Consider the following 25,389-nt stretch of genomic DNA (forward strand, 5'->3'; position numbering starts at 1 on the left):
CCGGGGGGAAGTCCGGGTTCATTGTAATGGGCGAGAGTGGGCCCGGGGTAGAGGAAAAATCTGTTTTCTTAATGATCTGGTGATAGGATAGAGTGGGGCCTATAAGAGGATGTCTTGTGAACTCAGATGGAAGGTAAGAATTTTTCAGCCAAGGGGAGGAGGCGAGTGGGGTCTTCAAAAAGGCAGATTCCAAGTAAACCCAAGCTTTATGACAATGATTTGTAGACCAATCTACTATTCTTGCCATTTGGCATGCTCTGTAGTAGCGGGCAGTGTCCGGTAGCCCAATACCTCCGCTGGTCTTGGGCATAGTAAGTTGGTCGAAACCAATTCTGGGGCGTTTGTTACACCATAGGAACGAGGTACATAATGTTTTAGAAGACTTGAAGGAATTAGGTAATTTAATTGGAATTGTTTGCAGTAGGTATAGAAGTCTAGGAAGCACATTCATCTTAAGAATCGCTGCTCTGCCGAACCAAGAAAAAAAGGTTTATCCCAAGTTTGCAGGTCTTTAGTAACATTACGAAGGATGGGTAAAAAATTTTGTGTATAAAGATCTGTAAGATGGGTCGGTAGTTGAATTCCTAAATACCTGATGGTTTCGGACTGCCAGGTAAAGGGAAAATTAAGTTTTGCCTGTCGAAGCGTATCTTGTGTTAGGGAAATATTTAGGGCTTGAGATTTATTGAAGTTGATCTTAAAATTTGCTAGATACTGAAACAGTTTGAAGTCATGTAGTAGGTTAGGCAATGTAATATGTGGGTCTGTTAAGAAGAGCAAAATGTCGTCAGCGAAGGCCGCAATTTTGTGGGTTTTGCCATTAATTGCAATCCCTTTAATGTTGTCATTCTGTTTAATACAGTTCAAGAACGGTTCAAGTGTGATGATAAATAGAAGGGGGGATAATGGGCAGCCTTGTCTGGTCCCATTGCTTATTGAGAAGACTTCTGAAAGGAGACCATTTACTCTCACTTTAGCCGCTGGTGTCGTGTATAGGGACATGATGAAGTTCAAAAAGCGAGGAGGAAGCCCGAGGCCCGATAGAACAGCCTCCATATAGTCCCATGCCAGTCTATCAAAGGCCTTCTCAGCGTCTAGAGAGAGGAAGAAGACAGATTGCTTCTTTTGTGTTAACCAATGGTGTATGGTTATTGCCTTGGTCGTGTTGTCTCTAGCCTCTTTGCCGGGAACGAATCCCACTTGATCAGTGGAGATAGTAGTGTCTATGATACACAGTAAGCGATTGGCCAGTATCTTGGAAAAAATCTTTAAATCAATGTTCAGTAGGGAAATCGGACGGTAATTCGCCGGCGATGTCTGGTCTTTATTTTCTTTCGGTATTAATGTAATATGGGCTTCAAAGAGATGGCGCATGGATTGACCTGGTGTATCTAGCGAATTGAAGGCCTTTAGAAATGGGTGTGCTAGTACATCTATGAAGGATTTGTAATATGTGGTTATAAGACCATCTGGGCCCGGGCTTTTACCTGGTTTTAGTTGTGCAATGGCCTGTTGTAGTTCCGTCAAAGTCAGAGCCCCATCTAATTCTTTTGCTTGTGATTTAGAAATGGCTCTAGGGAGATATTGGGCCAGAAAAGTCTGGATGATGACCTTGCGTGATCTAGCATCCCCTGTCGGTTTAGTTGATAACGGGAGGTTATAAAGCACGGTATAATAGTGTTCAAATTCGGCTGCGATATCCCCAGATGTTTTGAGTAGGTGACCTTGTTTCAAGTTAAGTTGATGAATGGTACGAGATGCTTTTTTAGATTGCAAGGCCCATGCCAGAAACCTGCCGCTTTTATTGCCATGTTCGTAAGAGTTTGAGTTAAGATAAAATTGCGTCTAGTTTTCTTTTCCACTATGTCTTGAAGTTGCTTGCGTGCCTGGTCAAGCTTTCGAGCGCTTATATGCACCTTCCAGTTCATGGACTCTTTGAAGTAAAGAATTAAAAGAAGCCTGGGTTACACGTTTACAAGAGACTGAGATAGAAAGCAGGAGTCCATGTATCACACATTTGTGTGCTTCCCATTGGATGCGAGGAGATGTTTCCGGGGACGTGTTTTCTTTAAAGTAATTGGTCAGAGCTTCATGTATTTGATGGGTAACGGCTGAGTCAGTAAGGAGAAAGGGGTCTAATCTCCATGTTTTGGATGTGTACGGGACATTGGGAAGTTGAAGGGTCATCATGATTGGGTGGTGATCAGAGAGAATCATTGGTTCAATAGAGGCTGACTTCAGTGTGTGTAAGTCTTTTTGTGAAAGAAAGATAGTCGATTCTGGAGTCACGTTTGTGAGGCGCTGAGAAAAAGGTGTAATCTTTATCGGAGGGGTGTAGGGTATGCCATGTATCATGAAGGAGAAGGTCATTTAATTCAGCTTTAATCTGTTTAAGTGCTTGTAAGGGTTTTCGATGAGAAGCCTGTCGAGGTGTCTTCTAGGGGATTCAAAGCTGCGTTGAAGTCGCCTCCGAGAATCAAGATACCCGATTGGAAAGTGGCAAGAGTTCTGGAGATTTTACGAAAAAAGTCTACTTCTGCTGTGTTGGGACTGTATATGTTGGCTAAAGTGATCGGTTTGTCGTATAGAGTGCCTTTAAGGAAGAGGAACCTTCCCTCTGGATCCTCGGGAGATTCAGAGATCATAAGCGGGAGCGTTTTGGCGATTAAAATGGATACACCTTTTGCTTTTACCTCTGTGTTGACTGAATGGTACACAGTTGGGTAATTTACACCGGAGAGTTTAGGAATATGATCCGCACGAAAGTGAGTTTCTTGAATGAAGAGCACATCTGCTCGTAGGTGTTTCATGTAAGTCAGGAGTTGCGAGCGTTTCTCAGGTATATTTAGGCCTCTCGCGTTCAGAGATGCCACAGAAAGTGTGCGGCGGGCTCGTAGAGGTGCGTGATTGGTAGACATTGTTGTGTACTGGGGAAACTATAATGCTTTAAAATTCTAAATCAGCAAATGGGGGAGAAAAAAAAGGAGGGGGTGGGGAAGGAGGTGGGGGTAAAGGAAAAAGTAGAAATAAGAGTGGGGATAGAAAAGAGAAGCAGAGTCAGGAAGCCAGGATATATTAAAGGTGAGGAGTGTTAGGGCGATATAAATTCCTAACACTACTCTAGGGAAGCGAAATCCGGTGACCAAGTAGTCCAGCTACACAGTCCTGTGTTGCACTTCTCCAGAAGGATCGTCAGGTATCTACCAGGTTGCGTGTGAGCAGAGAGAGTGTATAAAATAAGGTCCGGTACAAGGTGGCGATCATACACAGAGGCAGGTAAATGGTAAGAAATTCTAAGGAGAGGTAGTCAAATCAGAGCCAGGGGGAGAACATAGGAGATTATAAAGGAAAGGGTGTGTTAGCTGTAATATTGTGGATCATCTTGTGCATATAAATATGGGGGTGTTATGTTTTGAAGGATGGTTCTAATGTATCTAGTGGGACGTGGAGCCATCCCGGGAAGGCATTGCGGTGGTGCTATGTAATAGAATGTGGCATAGACATAAGGCAATCATACATTAATAGCACGAGGTAAGCAGTAAGCATTAATGGTGAGTTATACTCTGTAGTTGTTCATAAGTCATGTAGTGCGATCAGAAAGGAACATTGCAAATATAACTCTTTCTACTATGTCAGTTCAGACAGAAAATATTAACCTTGCATGAAATCAGGCAGGAAATAAGTGGGAAAAAGGGTAGTAGTGCATTGAATATATTGTCTCAAGCTTTGATGCCTAAATCAGGGTATGCTCACGGCTGCTGAGGTTAGCAATGGGGTCAGATAAGGGTCTCTATGAGCTCATAGGTAATCAAAAAGCTTGTGAGGAGACAATATGTGTAAGATAGGAATCAAAGTACTACATGGTCACCTAATAACAGCTCCAACGAGCCATAGTAGAAACAAGCAAGAGGAGATATACAGCTCATTCTGAAGTAGCTCATGGGCTATACAATATGTTCCTGATGAGCCATTCAGGAGGGCCTCACTAAACCGCCCTGTTGCAAACACAAGACCATAGTCATAGGAGATTCCCCTTTACAAGGGTACCAATAACAAAATGTTCCGAGATTCAGCGACTCAGGCCAACGTCAAGGAAAATGAGCAGCCTGTGTCACTGGATCCCAAGCCAATAAAGACTCTAGTCCCATTTGAAGCTATCAGGATAATGTATTAGGCCATCATGAACTAGATAAGTGAGCTTTAAAGTTGGTAAGGCTATGGGCCAAAGCTCTAGGATTATCCTTACCATACAGCCGGGCAGAAACAAGAATTAGTGTGATCTCAGTGTCTATATTCAAAAGTGGTGAACAAATATAGCAGACACATAATGTGCGTGTGAGGTAAGACATTCTAATACACATACCCAAACATCTTGCCCCGAGGCGGGTAGGTGCTCCATTAAAGGTGCAGCGGGACCCGGGTTTAGAAAGAAGCCTTGAGACATATTCGCTTAGGTGTAAGAGTAGCCATAAAATGGGGGGATGGCAATGCACAGGTATAGGCAGGTGGGGGTACAGGGCAGTGTCAATCATGACGTGCCTTGCGATGGACTGTTGAGGTTGGAAGACTGTCCTCAGTGATGAGTCTTCGCCGGACAGGAGAGGATGAGATGGTCTGCGTCTTCTGGCTCCTCCAGGATGTCCAGCAGATTGAGCCTCCATTGGGTCTTCCTCTGTCGGAGAAGGGAGGTGGAGTTCGCTTGACCAATTGGGTATTTCTATAAAAGGAATATCAAGAGCTTCACAAAACAGTGCAATATCGTCCGGGAGTTTCAGAAGGGCTGAACGTCCCATGTGTGTTGCTAAGAGACGAAATGGAAATCTCCAGCGGTAAGTAATACCCCTGGAGCGGAGTAGCTCCAACAGAGGGAGTAAGTCCTTTTTGCATTGCAAAGTAAGATGAGAGAGGTCCTGAAAGAGTTTGATTTCTGCTCTATTATACAGTGGGGATCGAAAGTTTGGGCACCCCAGCTAAAAATGTGTATTAATGTGCATAAAGAAGCCAAGGAAAGATGGAAAAATCTCCAAAAGGCATCAAATTACAGATTAGACATTCTTATAATATGTCAACAAAAGTTAGATTTTATTTCCATCATTTACATTTTCAAAATAACAGAAAACAAAAAAATGGCATCTGCAAAAGTTTGGGCACCCTGCAGAATTTATGCAAACAGGTGCAGGCAGTAAGTATGTGCAGACTCCTTTTATTAGATATCCACCAGTCTCTTCAAGGGAGGAGGAGGAGGGGGGGTTGCAAGGAGCACCACTCCGTCCCCCAGGCGTCTGTCCTGGGATGCAATGTGGCTGCAGGCCTAATGGAGAACTCAGGCTTGTACGTGGGCCTCAGGGCCTTTATAGTAGGCCTTGTCTCTGGGTCCGGGTGGGGGAGGCCCAATAGGCTATGAGGGTGCTCGGTGGACCGGGTGAGGGAGGTGTGATGCCAGCGCTCACCTCCCTCCACCATGGACCGCACTACGCGGCTTCAATAGGCCACACCAGGCCATGAATCTCTGTTGCCACGGAGGGGGGCCAAATAGACTCCGCACTCCTCCGCCTTGTCTCTGCGGGCTCAGCGGGACCTCCACACCTCTTCTCGTGGCCGCTGCTCCCCGGATGGCAGCGGATTGTGTGCAACTCGGCCGGAGCTCCGGATTAAGCAGCCGGTCCGGTCGCCATCTTGGACACGCCCCCTATAATTATTAAGAATGAATAAGTCATAGTAGTCACAGTATCCATTTCCTGGGCAATCCTGACATATAGATCTTGTTACAGGCAAGATTCAATAAACAGAGATAAAAAAAAGTAGTAAACCTTATGTTGCTTGGTCAGGTAACATGACGGTGACCAATCAAAAGATTCATACATTTTCAATATAACTATAACTGGGTCTCCAATAATGGAATGTCATAATGATTCAGTGATGATTTGGTTTATACTGTTCAGTTGACTACCACTGTCAGGGCTCTGGGAATGACCAGAGGTGCGCGGACCGACACAGGGAAACACAGACTTCAGGTATAGCGTGTAAACAAGATAATTTATTAAGGACAACACAAACATAAACACAGTGCAACAAACCAAACCCAAAGCTAACACAAATACATACAACAAGGTGAAACAAACCCAAACCTAAACTGATATATATATATATATATATATAGAGCACAACGTAGTCAGGCGGGCCGGGTCGGTAGCTAACGGGCAAGGCAAACGGTACCAGGAGCGAGCGGAAGAGTGATCAGGAATAGCCGAGGTCAGGACAGGCGGAGTTCGTTTAGAGTCAGGATCAGGCAGGAAGCAGACAGGATGCAGGTACAGGGGTTCATGAGAAACATACAACTAGGCACTGATCACAGACCTGTGTTACGGATCCGCCAGGTGGTACCTCTGGCAGCCCACTAGGCGGAATCACCCAGAGCGTGGAGTCCCGGTCTGCGTTTTCACCAGGGCCCCTGATGGTGGGGATGGACTTGGAGCAGAACCAGGACCAGGTCACGACCTCCGAGCAATACCACCAGTGGCAGAGGGAGCCTCCGGGGATGAGAGTAGGACAGAATAGAGCCAGATGTGAGGAGGCCGGCAGGACCAGGCAGGATAAACCGGCGGTTGTCACCGTGGGAAATGGCGTGGTACTGAGACGGCAGGCAGAGAGTGGTCAGGTCACACGCAGGGTCAGTTACCGGAGTCAGTCCGCGGAATGGTCAAACAAGCCGGGGGTCGGGACAGGAGAAGGCAGCATAGTCAGGGACAATCCGGGTCAATCACAGGAGAAGGCAGCGTAGTCAGATAATCCAGGGCAGGCGCAGGCAGAAGGTCAAACAATCCGGGTCACAATCACAGGGAACACAGGTAACAGGTCAGACCTTGCAGCGATTTGTGACAGTGCAGGGCATCTTTAAATATCGCGCCCTGCACTGTCATTGGCCGCCCAGGATGCGCCCCCAGGCTGTCATTGGCCGCCCGAGGCGCGCCCGCGGTTCCTACTGCGCATGCGCGGCCTCCTGTCAGCCGCGGCCCGCCGGGATCTGGTGCCTGTGTCCCGGCGTGAGCCGCCGCTATTGCGCATGCGCTGGGGATGGAGCCGCGGCGGACCCTGACATTACCCCCCCCCAAGGGGACACTCCGGGAGCCCCACTGATCTCTCCACCGCGGGTGGCTACGAAAGAACTCCCGGATGAGCCTGGGAGCGTGAACATTCTGGATGGGTTCTCATGAGTTCTCCTCAGGACCATAACCCTTCCATTTTATCAAAAACTGCGTCTGGCCTCCCCTCCTATGGCAACTGAGAATCGTTTTTACCTCGTACTCTTCTTGTTCACCTATGGTGACTGCCTCAGGGGGTCTGGATTCTCAATCCGGGAAGAGGTCCGGTGCGGCCGGTTTCAGAAGAGACACATGAAACACTGGGTGAATCCTGAAAGTCTCCGGCAGCTCGAGTTCGTAAGCCACCTCGTTGATGACTCGCTTGACTTGGAACAGGCCAACAATTTTCGGTCCCAATTTCCTTGATGGACATTGCATCTTCAAGTTGGCAATAGCCAGCCAAACCCGATCTCCAGGTTGAAGCGTCAGTTCCCCCCTTCTCCTCCTGTCAAATGCCTTCTTGCTGTCCTCCTGGGCTTTCGTGATGGCCTCTTGAGATCAGGAAGAAATGTTGGATGGTAACCGTAATTGGTGAAGAATGGGGATTGCCCCGTAGCGGAGTGGTTCGAGTTGTTGTAGGCAAACTCCGCTGACGGTAACAGCGTCAGCCAGTCGTCCTGTAGGTAGGACGTGTAGCATCTGAGGTATTGCTCTAATACTTGGTTAGTCCTCTCTGTTTGCCCATTGGTCTGGGGATGGTAAGCGGACGAGAGTGACAACTTGATTCCCAATGCTTCGCACAAGGCCTTCCAAAACCTTGAAGTGAACTAAGCTCCCCGATCTGATACTATATCCTCGGGAACTCCATGTAGTCTTACTATTTCCTTGATAAATATTCGTGCAGTTTCCGGCGCTGATGGTGTCTTTTCCAGGGGTACGAAATGGGCCATCTTAGAGAAGCGATCGACAATCACAAATATGGCAGTGTGGCCTTGAGATGGTGGGAGTTCGACAATGAAGTCCATGGCTATCATTTGCCAGGCCCTCTTTGGAATTGGCAACGGGCGCAACAATCCCCAGGCCTTGCTTCTGGAGGGTTTATTCCTCTGGCAGGTAGGACAAGTCTGAACGTAGCGCTCGCAGTCCTTGATCATGTTTGGCCACCAGAATGAGCGCTGCAGAAGTTCCAGGGTCTTCATAACTCCGAAATGGGCCGCCATCGGATGGTCGTGGCAGTGGCCCAGGACCATGGTTTGGACTCCTTCGGGTACTACGATCCGACCCTCCTTCCACAATAACCCTTCACGGTTCAGGAGAGGCATCCCAGGCGGTGCTGGTAGTCCCACGGAAGCGTCAAGAAGTTTGGAGCGGAGTTCCGTCTGTAGGACGAGGAAGTTTCCGGATGGTAGGATCGTGTCAGGTCTTGGTGTATCGTCGGGGGTCCTCAAACATGCGGGACAGCGCGTCTGGCTTTGTGTTCTTAGAGCCAGGTCGATAAGTTATGTGGAAGGTAAACCGGGAAAAGAAAAGAGCCCATCTCGCCTGGCAAGGCTTCAGTCGTCTGGCCGTCCTCAAATATTCAAGGTTTTTGTGATCGGTATATATCAGGATGGGGTGTGTAGCTCCTTCCAGCAAGTACCGCCATTCTTCCAGGGCGGTCTTTATGGCCAGGAGCTCCCGATCTCCGATGTCGTAGTTTCGCTCGGCAGGTGTCAATTTCCTGGAGAAGAACGCTACAGGATGTAGTAGCTCCTTGGTGCCGTTCCTTTGGGACAGGACCGCTCCCACCGCGTTTTCTGAGGCGTCTACTTCCAACACGTATGGGAGAGAAGAATCGGGGTGACTGAGAATCGGAGCAGAGGTAAAAAGTTTCTTGAGAACTTCAAAAGCAGTTTGTGCTTCGGTAGACCACTTAAAGCGGATCCCCTGTTTAGTCAGTTGCGTGATTGGGGAGTCCAGACCGGAGAAGTTCTTGATAAACTTTCGATAAACGTTCGCAAAACCGATAAAACGTTGCACGCCCTTCTTATCGGTGGGTATCGGCCAATCCAGGATTGCCGTGACTTTCTGGGGGTCCATCGCGACCCCCGCGGGGGAGAGAACCAATCCCAGGAACGTGATCTTATGCTGTTCAAAACAGCATTTGTCTGCTTTGGCGTATAGCCTGTGTTGGTGCAAACATTCCAACACCCGCATCACGTGATTTCGATGAGCCTCCAGTGAGGGCGAGAAGATTAAGATGTCGTCCAGATAGACAACCATGAAGATATCAAGGAAATCACGAAACACGTCGTTTATAAAATGTTGGAAGGTGGCCGGAGCGTTACAGAGCCCGAACGGCATGACCAGGTACTCAAAGTGTCCGTATCGCGTACGGAAGGCCGTCTTCCATTCATCACCTTCCCTGATACGAACTAGATTGTAGGCCCCCCGTAAATCTAGCTTAGTAAAAACCATAGCGGACCTTAACCTCTGGAGGAGCTCAGGAACCAGGGGTAACGGGTAGCGGTTTTTCACCGTGATCCTATTCAAGTCGCGGTAGTCTATACAGGGCCACAGTGTCTTGTCCTTTTTCTCTACAAAGAATAGCCCGGCACCGGCTAGGGACGTGGAAGGGCGAATAAACCCCTTCCGAAGATTTTCGTCTATATATTCCCTCAGAACTCCTGACTCAAGCTCCGATAAAGGGAAAATACGGCCAAACTAAATTTCAGATCCGGGTAGGAGGTCTATGGGACAGTCATAAGATCGGTGTGGGAAAAGTGTGTCTGCCCCTCGCTTACTAAACACATCCAGAAAGTCGTGGTAGGCCGGGGGAATAACCTGGGACAGTTCTGTATCCCCATCCATGCATAGGAGTAATTGGGGGGCCACGGGCCCTGAGACGTGGCAACATTTCAGACAATATGTGGACCGAAACTGAACGGTTCCCTTCTCCCAGTCAATCTGGGGATTATGGGCTCACAGCCAAGGAAGCCCCAGAATGACCGGGAAAAGGGGAGACGCGATGGCGTCCAGACGGAGGAATTCCTGGTGATGATCAGCCATCGAGGTGAAAATAGGGGGTGTCTCCTGATCCACCACTCCCGATTTTAAGCTAGACCCATCCGCCAGGAAGATGTTCAGCCCCCTTTCCTTGGTCTGGAGAGGGATTTCTTGCTGGTGAGCAAACGTGAGATCGATAAAGCAGCTACATGCCCCCGAATCTATGATAGCTGTCACCGTCAAGGTTCTTCCGGGGAGCTGTAAAGACACAGGTATTGCCAGATAACTTGACTGATCACCCCTTTCTGCAGATAAAGGAAAAAAACTAGAAGTGGACTTACACTTTTTTGCAGGACAGGAGCGCAGCCGGTGGTCAGCTTCTCCGCAGTACAGACAGAGGTTCTGTGATAGTCTTCTCTGGCGTTCTTCGGCCGATAATGTGGACCGAGCCAGTCCCAGTTGCATGGGTTCGGAGGTGTCCCCAGGTTCCGAGCTCCGGGTAGTGCTTCCTGTGGGCGGGAATAATCCCCTCGATGGTACCCAAGCCGCCCTTTGACCCTGGTTGCTTCGTTCAAGCCGGCGTTCTCTCAGTCTGCGGTCAATTTGTATGGCCAGCTCGATTAGCTTCTCTAGGGAGTCAGGTAGGCCTACCCATGCTAACTCTTCTTTGAGTGACTCAGCCCGATGCGAAATTGGTGACATAATGCCGCATCGTTCCATCGGGTGTCCCCCATCCAGCGCCTGAATTCAGACGCGTACTCCTCGGCTGCCCGGCGACCCTGCCGTAGAGAGTACAAGGTAGTCTCTGCGGAAGCAGCTCGCTGAGGGTCGTCATATAGTATAGCCATGGCTCTAAAGAATTCAGTCACGGAATCAAGATGGGGGTCGCGATTCTCCATCAGACGATGAGCCCAATCCTGGGGCTCATCCTGAAGGAGAGAGACTATAAACCCCACCTTGACGGTCTCGGTGGTGAACGTGCGGGGCTGCAAGTCGAAGAACAAGATGCACACATTCCGGAAGGCCCTGAAGCGGCTTCGGTCTCCACGGAAGCGTTCTGGTAAGGGAACGTGGGGTTCAGGAGTAGGGGGTGCGGCCCCTGCTCCGGGAGCTGGGGTAGCAGGTGATTCCCCAGGAGAAGCTGTGGGACTCGGGCTCTGTGCCGGGGATGTAAGGGTGACTAACGTCTCCATACGGTCCTCAAGGTGGGAGCATTGAGTATGAAAAGTCTGGACTGCTTGGGTTAGGGTCGCCAGATGCTGGCAGATATCCTCCAGGGAGGCCGGGCCTCTTCCTGACTCTGTCATGGCCGCAAGGTACTGTTACGGATCCGCCAGGTGGTACCTCTGGCAGCCCACTAGGCGGAATCACCCGGAGCGTGGAGTCCCGGTCTGCGTTTTCACCAGGGCCCCTGATGGTGGGGATGGACTTGGAGCAGGACCAGGTCACGACCTCCGAGCAATACCACCAGTGGTAGAGGGAGCCTCCGGGGATGAGAGTAGGACAGAATAGAGCCAGATGTGAGGAGGCCGGCAGGACCAGGCAGGATAAACCGGCGGTTGTCACCGTGGGAAATGGCGTGGTACCGAGACGGCAGGCAGAGAGTGGTCAGGTCACACGCAGGGTCAGTTACCGGAGTCAGTCCGCGGAATGGTCAAACAAGCCGGGGGTCGGGACAGGAGAAGGCAGCGTAGTCAGGGACAATCCGGGTCAATCACAGGAGAAGGCAGCGTAGTCAGATAATCTGGCTCAGGGCAGGAGCAGGCAGAAGGTCAAACAATCCGGGTCACAATCACAGGGCACAGGGAACACAGGTAACAGGTCAGACCTTGCGGCGATTTGTGACAGTGCAGGGCATCTTTAAATATCGCGCCCTGCACTGTCATTGGATGCGCCCCCGGGCTGTCATTGGCCGCCCAAGGCGCGCCCGTGGCTCCTACTGCGCATGCGTGGCCTCGTGTCAGCCGCGGCCCGCCGGGATCTGGTGCGTGTGTCCCGGCGTGAGCCGCCTCTATTGCGCATGCGCCGGGGACGGAGCCGCGGCGGACCCTGACAGCCTGGTCCTGCTTAAATACACCTCCTGCAATCAGCCTCAGGTGATGGCCTGATTGCAGGAGTGAGATTCTGGCTGCTGAGAGCACCCGCTGGCCAGCCTTGGTACTGCAGCCCACAAGGCAGGTGAGTCCCACCACCATTGGCGAGTCCATTCCTGACACCACCCATTTCATTCTGTGAGCTTCTGCCGAGACATCACAGACTCGCATAAGAGAGAAGAACTATGGGATCAACAAGGGGGGGGGGATTATATACGTTGTATTCTCTGATTACTACATGTATGTCCCTCCATCCAGTTCAGGAGGGTCATGAGAGTTCACGTGGTAAAAGGCAGCTGTGATTGGCCTTTTACCTAATCACCTGATCAGCTGGGTTTGTAAGACACAGCAATCACGTGATCAGCTGTGTGTCCGTAGGACACGGCAATCATGTGAGCAGCTGTGTGTCCGTAGGACACGACAATCAGCGACAGAGCTGGGGGCGTTTTCTGGAAGGACGTCCATATATGTCCTTCCAGAACTGGACAACCGCGCTGTAGCCATCTTCCAGCTATAGCGTGGTTGGGAATCAGTTAAAAGAGAAGCATGGGATTTTTTAAAAATCATACTTACCTAGGTGTATTCAGCATCGGTCCAATGCTGCATCTGTCCCCCGCCAGCTCTAAGTGTGAGAACTCAGCGATTACATAACTGCTGATCACTGAGTTCTCACTGCCTCTGTGAGCAGAGAGCGGTGACCGTTGGTCACCACTGTCTGCTCTGCCTCAGCCCCCCCCCATGCTCACTGGAGCAATGGTCTGTGGATGGGGAAGGAGCGGCTGCTCAGGCTCTGGAGTGGACCCTGACTTTAAAGTTGGGGTCTTTCCCCAGCCTGGACCAGCTGAGTGACGTCAACTGACAGCGGGCTTCAGCTGAAATGGGTCACAGGAGTGCAGAACGAACTGCACTCCTGTGATCCACGAGAGAAGTACAGCCAAAAGAGCTTTGGCTGTACTTCTCCTTTTAATGTAAGATTTAGAATTCTATTGAGACAATTTCCCCAATTCTGCTGCCTCCAGTGTTTTGCCTAAATTCTGTTCCCATTTTTCCATGTAGGATAATTTAGTGGTGTTCTCATGGAGTATTGTATATATCTTCGTAATGACTAGTGTGTTTATATAAAGTCTTACACTTTATACTCCATGTGGGTAGAGGATGTTAGGTCCCTGGTGCATTTTAGAGTGTTCAAGAAAGATGTGTAACTTGGGAGTATCGAAATAGCTCCCTTGTGGGAAGTTGAGACTGCTCCTGTAAGACTTGTTTTGGTATCATTCCTCTATGATCACAGAGGTCTTCCAGAGGGATAAATCCTTTATTAGTCCACCACGCAAAGGTGGGAGGGTTGAGACCAAGAGGGAACATTGGATTGCCCAGCAGAGGGGCGTGAGGGGATTTAAAACCATATCAATTAGCTAATCTTTCCCATAGGCCAAGGTAAAAGGACTGCATTGGGCACAGTATACTAGGCCTTTTCCTGGCCCTAAACCACATCAGGTGGCTAATTGGCGTTGATGGGAGAAGGGAGTATTTCAATTGCATACACAAAGAATTAGCATGTCAAGAATGAAAATGTGAAAGCTGTGCAAACTGTGAAGCATAAAAATATTTGGGCAGAGCTGGAACTCCTAGACCACCCTTCAATGTTGGGGTAAAAAGCATATGTCTGTTCACACTGGTTCTCTTGTCCCCCCAAGTAAATTTTAACAACATTCATTGGAAAATCTTCAGATATCGATAGGATGCGAAACAAGTATAGAATTCTGGGTAAGATATTCATCTTTATAGGGTACAGTCTGCTGAACCATGAGGGAGGATTAGCGGTCCACCTGGTTAGATCATCTTGTAATTTCTTATACAAGAGAGGGTAGTTCCTTTTGGTATAGGTTATCTGTGGAAGGGGTTCAGTATATACCCAAATAAGTGAGTGCATCAGATTGCCATTTAAATGGAGAGAGTGGACTGTGCTGCCATCTAAAGTTAGATTGAGGGCTAGGGATTTTGTGCGATTTACCTTCAGGCTGGAGATCTCCATTAATGTGTTAGTTCCCTATACAGATTATGCAGGGAAGTGGTTGGAGATGCAAGTAACATTAGGGGGTCAAGTGCGAACAGAGGACATTTATGCTCTCGATCTCCACAAGATATTCCCCCAACAGGGGTGTTTCTTAATTTAATCGCAAGGGGCTCTAAAGCCCACCCAGTTATGTTTTTAATTTAAAAAAATTAAATGCATTTTCTATCAGCACTTCAGCCTATCTTTATAATGGTTTACCTGCAGAGCAGGATTTAGATTGAGAGAATTTGTTAGCACCATAAGCATTGACATATGCCTCACTATAATGTGCAGAGAGCTTACTGGTGTGGCGTACACAGCGGTGACTTCAGCAATCCTTCAATATCTAGTTACTAAAATAAAGTAAAATAAAACCATAAAGTGTCCAATTCAATTTCAATCTCAAATGTGTCCAATAAAGTCCAAAATCCAAATTTTCAACTTCAATCCAGTAAAAAGGATTATAATCCTAATTATTCCACGAAACCCTCTGTGAGTATTCATATGCATAGTCAATACTATGGAATCAGACTCTTCCCATTCCTTCGCTTCAGGGGTACTCCTCCAAAGTCCTCATAAAAGCAAGAAGACTCTTAGATGGATCTCAAAGTATAGGGACAAATTTATTCACAACTTACATCAAAATAAGGAACTTCCAGCTCTCTCAATGGCTTTCTCAGTGGCTCTGTAACAGCTCTGCAAACACTAGCTGAAAACCATGTGTTGGCAACCAACAAAATGGCCACGGTGACACTTCCAGTTAGCATGCGTGCATCTTGATGTCACATTCCCTAACGCGTTTCGTCACTTCCGGACTTCATCTGAAGGGATACGGACGTCTCTTTAGCCGCTCCTTTTATTCTAATGCCTCTCAATGACCAGAGGCTTCAGCCGCCATTTTCGATAAGGGAAATTTATCACTACATTACATTTACAATGCAAATACCTACATATTCTAAAACCTTACCACATGATAGATATACATAATCATTTAAAACATACTCTTCTAAACCCAAGCCTTCAATCTAAATAAATACATATATCATAAAACATATATATAAATTAATTCCAATAGCCCCCATATATTATATTTTTAAATAATAAATTAATACCATATCATAAAATCATTAACATTCCCTAATAACTATTAGACCTTACTATTAAGAGTACTCTACTCCCCTCTACTGGTCATTATTATCATAGCCCAAAAATTAAATAAATCAAAAATACATGTAATTTATATATGTATTACTTTACATCGATACCCTTTAATTTAGATGCAAGATAATTACAATTACTTATATTAAATACATAAGAACTAAATCCACAGGCACCACCTACCTCAAAATTCTATCTACACCTACTAAATCACCCTTATCATAAAACTCAATTATATTAGATTAATTAAATTAAAATAAATTAAAATAAAACAAATACACAGCTCCCATAATTGGTCCACAAATTCACTTTGTCTACCTCAAATATCAGTAATAAAACAATTTAGATCAAGCTCTATATTCAGTCCCCTTGGTTTTAATGTATTTAACCGAAAAATCCAAAATGTTTCATTCTGGGACGATTTCTGAATTCTATTCCCCCCCTCCAATGTCCTTCCACAGTGTCAATCCCACAAAATTTTAACAAACTTGGATCCGAGTTATCGAATTCTTTAAAGTGTCTAGAGACACTGTGGTCTTTTTTACCCTTTATAATATTCCTAACATGTTCTTCCAATCTTACACAGAGATTTATCTTCATTCTCCCTATGTATTGGAATTGCCACGGACATTCCAACATGTACGTAACATACCGTGTATTACATGTAATAAACTGTTTTATGGGAAATTGCTCTCCAGTCGAATGGGATCTAAAAGAGGAAATCACCCTATTTCTAATCCCAGTGGTTCTACACATCCTACATTTTTTACAGGGATAAAAACCTTTAAAATCAAACATCTTAACTTTTTTCTTCGGTGGAGAAATCACACCTTTGACTAGGGTACTTCTTAAATTATTTGTTTTCCTATATATAAACGGCGGTTTATCTGGTAAAACTGGACCTAGGACATTCTTTCTTTAATATTGGCCAATGTCTAATAAAAACCTTTTCAATTTCTTTAAATTGACAATTAAAACGCGAAATGAATGCATAATCTACTCTTTTATCTTCCTTAGTTTTTAATTTTTTCCTAATTTTTCCATCCCCTAAATAATTCTGACTGATTTTAAATCTAATACCTTCTAATTTAATTGGGTCATAACCCTTGGAAATAAATCTATTCTTAATAATTTCAGATTGTAAAATATAGTCTTCTAACCTAGAAGGTCAATTTTATTGACTATGCATATGAATACTCACAGAGGGTTTCGTGGAATAATTAGGATTATAATCCTTCTTACTGGATTGAAGTTGAAAATTTGGATTTTGGACTTTATTGGACACATTTGAGATTGAAATTGAATTGGACACTTTATGGTTTTATTTTACTTTATTTTATTTATTTTCATATTTCTCTTTGGGAATTCACATGGTATATCACAAAAAGGTATATTTATTATATTGTACTTTCTAGGGAGAAAGTGTGACTTTTTGGTGGGAGTCGAGTCAAGGAGGTTATTTATTCATTGGAATATCTAGTTACTGCTTGAATAAGTGACTAAGGCAGGCCATACATTATACATTTTTTTTTCCCCGTTCAACCAGTGGGTTGAACAAAAAATTTACTGATTCCCCCATCAATACACTTAGTGCTGATGTGGGAATTCTTCCTGCAGCATTCTTGTATTTTTCCATCAGGGAGCCTTCTACACCAGTAGAGTACAATGATCAGTGCTGCTGACTGTATCCACTGCAACTGTAAGGGAATTCCCGTGAGACGGCTGGTGAATAGACGTGCGCATGTGCACAGAAATGCACACGCACGATGAAGATTGGCGCCAGACAGACTATTTAAAAGGTGCCTTTGCCTGTGCTGAGTGCTGACTGGTCTTCAGCTCCCCTGTGTTCTGCTTGTTCCTGTGTGATTCCCTTGTTGCTGACCCGGCTTGTTCCTCACCTGACTCTAATTGCTCTCCTGATTGATACTGGTTCCTGACTTCGGCTTTGCTCCTGACTTCGGCTGTGCTTCTGATTCTGTACCTTGCTGTCCACCTGTTGATGACCCTGGCTATTCCTATGACACTGCTCCTGTCTCTTCCTCTCGCTTCCTGACTTGCTCTGGTGCACACCTGGCGATCTACAAAACCAGCTCTGCATGTTACCACTGTGCCTGAATCAGAGGATCATCAGTCTTCCAAAGTCATCATCTACAAGAGCTGCAAACAACAACTACTGGCGCTCTTGTTCCCTTGGGTCCTAGACTCCCTCTGTTTCAACTCCAGTGGGGTCAGGGCTAGTGACACAAGTGAGGCCGACCTCGTCATTTTAGTCTCCCATCAGGTACGTGACAGCAACTGATTGTTTGGGAAAAACACAACAGACTAGTTGTACACAAGTCTATAGATAATTCAACTTGTGTACAGTGAAGGAAATAAGTATTTGATCCCCAGCTGATTTTGAATATTTGCACACTCACAAAGAAATGATCAGTCTAAAAATCGAATGGTAGGTGTATTGTAACACTGAGAGACAGAATAGCAACAACAAATTCAAAAGAAATGCATGTCTAACAAATTATGCACTGATTTGGATGTTCATGAGGGAAATACGTATTTGATCCCTTATCATTCAGCAGGATTTCTGGCTACCAGGTGTCTTTCATACAGGTAACAAGCTGAGATTAGAAAAAAAAAAAAAGAAAAAAAACACATGTACTTAAGTATTCAGAGCCTTTGCCATGACACTCAAAATTGAGCTCTGGTGCATCCTGTTCCCACTGATCTCCCTGGAGATGTTTCCACAACTTGATTGGAGTCAACCTGTGCGAAATTCAGTTGATTGGACATGATTAGGAAAGGCATAAACCTTTCTATATAAGGTTTCACAGTTAATAGTGCATGTCAGAGCACAAACCAAGCCATGAAGTCCAAGGAACTGTCTGTGGACCTCCAAGGCATCATTGTATCAAGACACAGATTTGGAGAAGGGTACAGAAAAATTTCTGCAACATTGAAGGTCCCAATGAGCACGGTGGCCTCCATCATCCATAAATAGAAGACGTTTGGAACCACCAGGAATCTTCCTAGAGTGGGCAACCCTGCCAAAATGAGCAATCGATGGAGAATGGCCTTAGCCAGGGAGGTAACCAAGTACCCAATGGTCACTCTGAAAGAGCTCCAGCGTTTCTCTGTGGAGAGAGGAGAACTTTCCAGAAGAACAACCATCTCTGCAGCACTCCACCAATCAGGCCTGTATGATAGAGTGGCCAGACGGAAGCCACTCCTCAGTAAAAGGCAAATGGCAGCCTGCCTGGAGTTTGCCAAAAGACACCTGAGGGACTCTCAGACCATGAAAAACAAAACTCTCTGGTTTGATGAAACAAAGATTGAACTCTTTGACCTGAATGTCAAGCGTCATGTCTGGAGGAAACCAGGCACTGCTCACCAACTGGCCAATACCATCCTTACAGTGAAGCATGGTGGTGGCAGTATCATGCTGTGGGGATGTTTTTCAGTGGCAGGAACTGAGAGACTAGTCAGGATTGAGGGAAAATGAGTGCAGCAATCTACAGAGACATCCTTGATGAAAACCTATTCCAGAGCGCTCTGGACCTTAGACTGGGGCGATGGTTCATCTTTCAACAGGACAACGACCCTAAGCACACAGCCCACATAACAAAAGAATGGCTATGGGCCAACTTTGTGTATGTCCTGGAGTGGCCCAGCCAGAGCCCTGACTTTAACCCGATTGAACATCTCTGGAGAGATCTGAAAATGACTGTGCACCGACGCTCCCCATCCAACCTGATGGAGCTTGAGAGGTACTGCAAAGAAAAATGGGAGAAATTGCCCAAAAATAAGTGTGCCAAGCTTGTGGCATCATACTCAAAACGACTTGAGGCTGTAATTGGCACTAAAGGTGCTTTAACAAAGTATTGAGCAAAGGCTTTGAATACTTATGTACATGGGTTTTTTTTTATTTTTAACAAATTGTAAAGATTTCAAAATTAACTTCTGCCATGTTGTCATTATGGGGTATTGTTTGTAGAATGTTGAGGAAAAAATTAATTTAATCCATTTTGGAATAAGGCTGTAACATAACAAAATGTGACAAAAGTTAAACGCTGTGAATACTTTCTGGATGCACTGTATCTCCCTCATGAACATGCTAATCCGTGCATAATTTGTTAGACATGCATTTCTTTTGAATTTTTTGTTGCTATTCTGTCTCTGTGTTACAATACACCTACCATTCAATTTTTAGACTGATCATTTCTTTTGTGAGTGGGCAAACATTCAAAATCAGCAAGGGATCAAATACTTATTTCCTTCACTGTACATCCAGCTTGCCCATACATGGATTGAGATTCGTCTGGTCCCTGCTTAATTGGCCAAATTTTGATCCATGTATGGATCTGTAAAAATGTAGACTAGTAAGGACCTGACTATGTTTTCTCTCTAGATTAGAAATATTGTCTTCGCAAAATTACTTTTTTTGTAAGATACTACAGTTCACTCTTATGCATTTCAGCTATGAATGCAGCTGTTTGCCTTTACCTCTGCACTAAATTATGCAATAGTTTCACAGGGAAACAGATTAACTCACCTCTATTAAATAAAAATATTTACAAATTGCAGTTTACAGCTGATAAAAAAAATAGAATGCAAAGCACTACAAAATAGATGCGCACAATGTTGGTCCTAGCTTCTATAACTTTGAGGCTAATGATATAACAACCTAATGTGCAGTTCACAAAAATTGAACTGAATTATTTGCTTTTGGTTAGCTTGGTCTGCATTTCCTTCATCGATTAGGACTTTGGGCATAAATGTTGGGTCTTGGTCCAAATCACACTAATTGCGTTGGTCTGTCCTTTTGTGAAGTTTCTCTGAACCTTCTCTGTAGTGCTTTCAATTAAGATTTTAGGCCAATGCCCAAGTACTGCCCATTAAGAAAATAAATATCCCATCTAGGGATTTCTGTTAGGCATCATCCTCTTGCAATATTCTTTTGCTGAACTATAATATAAATGGCTCCAGGTCAGAAAGATCAAAGGTTGACAGTGCCTTATGGGTTTTGACATGTCGGACTGGCCATCTTGATGCTACTGTTCCAGCTGTTGGTTACAAAGTTACATTGTATAAATGTGCCAGAGAGAAGTTCAGTGATAGGGCAAACACAGATATGTACTTCACACATAAATTTGTAATAAGTTATGTACAGTACAACCCTACACCTATACTTGCATCTTCCTGGCCTTTGTTCAAAGGGAGACAAAATCAAGGCATGTATGTTTTGCTTCCAACATTTGGAAACATTTTGTGAGGATACTGTTTTGCCTTAAAACCAAAAGCATTAGTAGGTTCACATTTAACACAATTGGAGGTTTAACTAGGGGTGGGATATTTTTGGTATGGTGGGTGTGGTTTGCAAAATTTTGTGTGCCAAAAAAAAGCTAGACTTTTAATATCTTGTACATCTAAAAATAGTAGCAGAATAGGGACGGAGTACAGTATTTAAAATGTAAACAATTTTAATTTAAGGTAATTAAATAGTGGAGATTGGCACATCTTAAAAATATCCAATAAACCATTTTTGCTGTGTTGGGAGACAGATGTGAAAATTATCTCTCAAAGAAACAACATAAATAGTGTAATAAAATCCAATGTTTATGTTTTATTACATAAATGGTATTTAATCTTTGTGAACAGAACCCCATAAGTACAGACCTGCCCACAGCATAACATAGGTCATATTTCTCCACTCAGGAAATGGCCGTACAGATACATAACAAACACACTGTATATATTACATAGTGGTTAGAAAGGTAGGCTGTGGAGTAGTCCTTGTATCTCAGTGAGTTTTGCTGAATGCTTCTTCAGGAGAGGGTGTTAAGAATATACTAAGGTAATCAATCTGAGGGGCCCATATGAAACCCAAAAGCAAAACACCCAGGGCACACTAAAGGAAAAGGATGGCAGAGTAGTCACCAGGTGTTCATTTATATAAGAATTTATGAAGAAACTGTCTAATAAAAGTAGACCCATTGCTGTGATAGAAGCCATCTGCAGCGGATGTTCATTGGCTGGGTAATATGAAGAAATTGTGCATCCACACCAGTCAGGAAAAACTAAATAATTCTGGTATTTATTTCTTTTTTTTGCTGACTGGTGGGGGCATACAGACTCTTCATATTACCCAGCCATTGAACATTCACTGCAAAGGGCTTCTATAACAGCTATGGGTGAGCATTTTGAGACCGTCTTTGCTTCTTTATAAACTGATATTTTGTAATGGATTTATTTGACTTTCTTGATGGGAAAGCAAGGTGGTGGTACTAATCTATGAATTTTACTTTCTAATCAATTTTAAATCATTGTCACAATACAGCAGTATGAGGCTAAACTGCTATACTAGGCTGTTTTCTGTGGATACTTTTGCTTTATGTTTGGAAGAGCAAGTAAAGATTTAAGAATAGCACTACTCGAAAGATTTGATGTATCCTAAAGGTTAAAATAACAAGAAGCTGATTGTTTGGAGTACTGATACCTTTTAAGTTTTGTGTGACTGAAACTTCATTTTTAATACCCAATTTCACTAGGTGAGACTGAAACGTAAAATTAATATCTTTTGACCAAATTGTATTGTGTTGTTACAGTTGATAATGAAGAGGCGGTTTATACTGTGATAGACCAGTTCCAGACTATGTTTCAACCCGCCGTAAGTTCTTATCAGAGTTGATATTAAGTAACACGTTTTCTTTGGTTTTCATATTATCTGAAATTATGAAAATTATAAAATTGTATTAGTAGAATAAAGACTGGCAACATAGGACATTTTAGTCTTGGATTGTAGCAGATCAGGTCATGCACGGTGTAAAACTGGCCCCTCCCCATTTACTGTCCAGTTGAACATAAAGTTTAATAAGGTAATACATTTTGAGTCAGTTCACCTGCTCTCATGGAGCTTGCAATGGAAGGTCCCTACCTCACACACAAATGCATATATATAGTATAATATATAGCCCCCTCCCATATGTTGAAGTGGATTGACGCTTACTGTATATTCTTCACCCACAGCAGCTATTAAGATTATAGGTATAGAATCTCACAAATACACCTTTGCCAATAGCACCTGCAAGGAATGCCTCCTCTTGCATCTTCTTTTCATTCAAATCTAGAGCTGTTCCTTAGAAATATTCTTAGTACTATACAAGTTCTTTATATTAATAACCGTTTGCACAGTGCTTCACAAAATAAGGGCTGAGAGTACAGTTACAAAATAATTCAAGATGAGGGTCAGGAGGGCCCTGTTTATGAGAGCTTGCAATCCGAAGGGGCAAACTATAAAGAAGGTAGTTACTCTGTGGGGATGAGTTGTTTGATAAAGTAAAATTCAGTTGTATAGGCTTGCCTGGTTAGATGAGTTTTCAGGGGTCACCTACAGTAAATGCAGATAGAGTATGAGATATCCAATTTAATCCAAATATTCTGGGGCTGACCGTACACAAAACTACACACAAAATAGGGGACGTACTAAACTGCATATTGGGCTGATTGGATTATTGGCTGCAATGCTCAACACTCACATTAGGTGTCAGTATATTTTTACACGCATATAAGGTAATGATTTTGTTACTCAAAATATGTTTTTCTTTTCTGCAGTGCTTGATACTATGTTGCAAGTAGTAGTGGCTAATGGTTAACTCTTCACTTACTGATATATGTGCAGCTGTAAAATGGCATCATAGTAAATTATACATAAATAATGGAAACATTACTCAATATATTAACAGGAATAGATTTTCTGATTTCATACAGCACATGTATGTGTAAAGCACTACAGTTTGAACTGTTGTATTAGGAACCTTTAAAAAATAAAGATTAAAAATGCTTAATGCCAAGCAAAAAATGTATGCATTTCTGATAACAATGTGGTTATTATGGATCCGCATGGGGATACTTATCCCATACAAATTAAATTTCACCTTTTTAAATAAAAATATGGGTACAATTACTTTTTTATATGGGGATTATGGGGGGAATATCATGGTAACTCTTATTCCTATTTCGGATAAGCAAATGCATGTAATTATTTTTCTACATGGGGATTATGGGTGCATTTTTTGTGGATACACATGTCAAGGATCCTATTTCATCTATTTCTGACAAGATTATGGGTATAGTTAATTTTCTATATGGGGATTATGCGTGGAATGTCATGCTTAAACATGCCTAGGAACACATGTGACCCCTTTCTGATAAGAATATGAGAATAGTTATTTTTCTACATGGGGAGTATGGGTTAATGTTGGTGGATACACATGCCAAGGACCATATTTGACCTATTTTTGAAATGATTATGGCTATAATGGGTTTTTTTTTTCTACATGGGGATTATGAGTGAATTGTTGTGGATAAAAAATGCCAAGGACCATAGTTGACCTAACTCTAAAATTTATTATGGGTTTAGTTATATTTATACATGGAGATTATGGGTGGAATATCATGGCTAAACATGCCTAGGAAGATATGTGACTTGTTTCTGATAAGAATATGAGAATAGCTATTTTTCTACATGGGGATAATGGGTGGATGATTGTGCATGCACATGCCAAGGAATATATTTGCCTTTTTTCTAATAAGAATATGAGAATAGTTATTTTTCTGCAATGGGATTATGGGTGGAATATTGTGGATACACATGCCAAGGACCATATTTGTCCTATTTCTGAAATGATTATGGGTATTATTATTTCTATACATGTCAATTATGGGTGAAATACAATGGTTAAACATGCCTAGGAACACATTTGATTTGTCTCTGATAATAATACGAGTATAGATATTTTTCTACATGGGGATAATGGGTGGATTATTGTGGATACACAAGGCAAGAATCATATTTAACTGGTTTCTGAAAAGATTATGGGCATGAGATCTCAAAACAGCAGTTTTTAAAAGTAACCCTTTCAATCTGAGATACCTGGAGCAGTTGGGGAAAGAAGAGGGGTCCAAAATTCCCATAGAGAGGTGTAAGAAACTCATTTATGGTTACAGGAAGAGATTGAGTTCAGTTATTTTTCCCAAGGAGTGTGCTACTAAATATTAAATTGAGGGTCCCAATAATTTTGTCCAGTCCATTTTTTAAGGTTTTGCATGGAATGTGTCAGATTTAGGTTTTTGTTTCTCCACTTTTTTGTGTCATACCAATACAAACAAAAGAAATAAACATGGCTAAAAATTTGTAATTGCAATGATTGCAACCAAAAAGTGGTCGATGGGTCAAATGTGTTACTAGGCATGTATAACTATGTTATTCTACCCTTAATCCCCATGTAGCAAAATACTTAAACCCATATTCTTATCAGTGTTCCTAGGCATGTTTAACCATGATATTCCACCCATAATCCCCATGTAATAAAATAACTATACACATATTGTTACAAGAAACGGGTCAAATCAGTTCCTTGGCATGTGTATCTACAATAATCCACCAATAATCCTCATGTAGAAAAATAGCTATTCTCATTCTTATCAGAAAAAATTCAAATGTGTTTCTAGGCATGTTTAACCATTATATTACACCCATAATCCTCATGTACAGAAATAACAATACAGGGGTGTGGAAATTTTTTAAAACACTACTTGTCCGGGGACTAAATCGGTGCCCCAATCTACTTGGCTCCCTCATGACAAGCAAATTTTAACCAAAACCGTATTTAAATCAGAGGTGATTTTAGGACTGTTTTAAAAACAAAAGGGGCTTTATGGCAACTAAATATGTAACATTTTTAACATCATGCTGTTTATCTCCTCCTCCCCTCCCTGCCTGTCTCCAGCACTGCACCCAGGAACTAGCAGGGAGGGGAGAGACCTTGCAGTGTAATGAGCATCAGAGCACCAATTGGCTGCTCCTCAGGAAAGGGAAGTCTCTGGCTTATCCTTTATCCCTTTCGCTGCCAGAGCCGTTGTTGCGTTATTCGCACACAATTAAAAATAAAATAATTTTTGGCCTGAAGATTACATAAAACCTCAAAACATATATTTTCTGAAAGCAGAGATACTAGAGAATAAA

The 25,389-nt window shown here is 43.8% G+C and overlaps 1 protein-coding gene across 1 annotated transcript in view; it reads left to right on the forward strand.

Annotated features, from left to right (window-relative positions):
- Positions 1–25,389, forward strand: part of EXD1 (exonuclease 3'-5' domain containing 1) — a 230,794-nt gene that overhangs the window by 58,956 nt on the left and 146,449 nt on the right. Inside the window, exon 3 of the mRNA XM_089654319.1 lies at positions 21,971–22,032. Within this exon, the coding sequence (XP_089510445.1) occupies positions 21,971–22,032 (62 nt within the window). The remainder of the gene's footprint in view (positions 1–21,970; positions 22,033–25,389) is intronic.

Source organism: Staurois parvus, unplaced genomic scaffold (genome assembly GCF_062004578.1).
Source record: "Staurois parvus isolate SC_StPar_1 unplaced genomic scaffold, SC_StPar_1.0 ptg000751l, whole genome shotgun sequence".
In the NCBI taxonomy this organism is placed as follows: Eukaryota; Metazoa; Chordata; class Amphibia; order Anura; family Ranidae; genus Staurois; species Staurois parvus.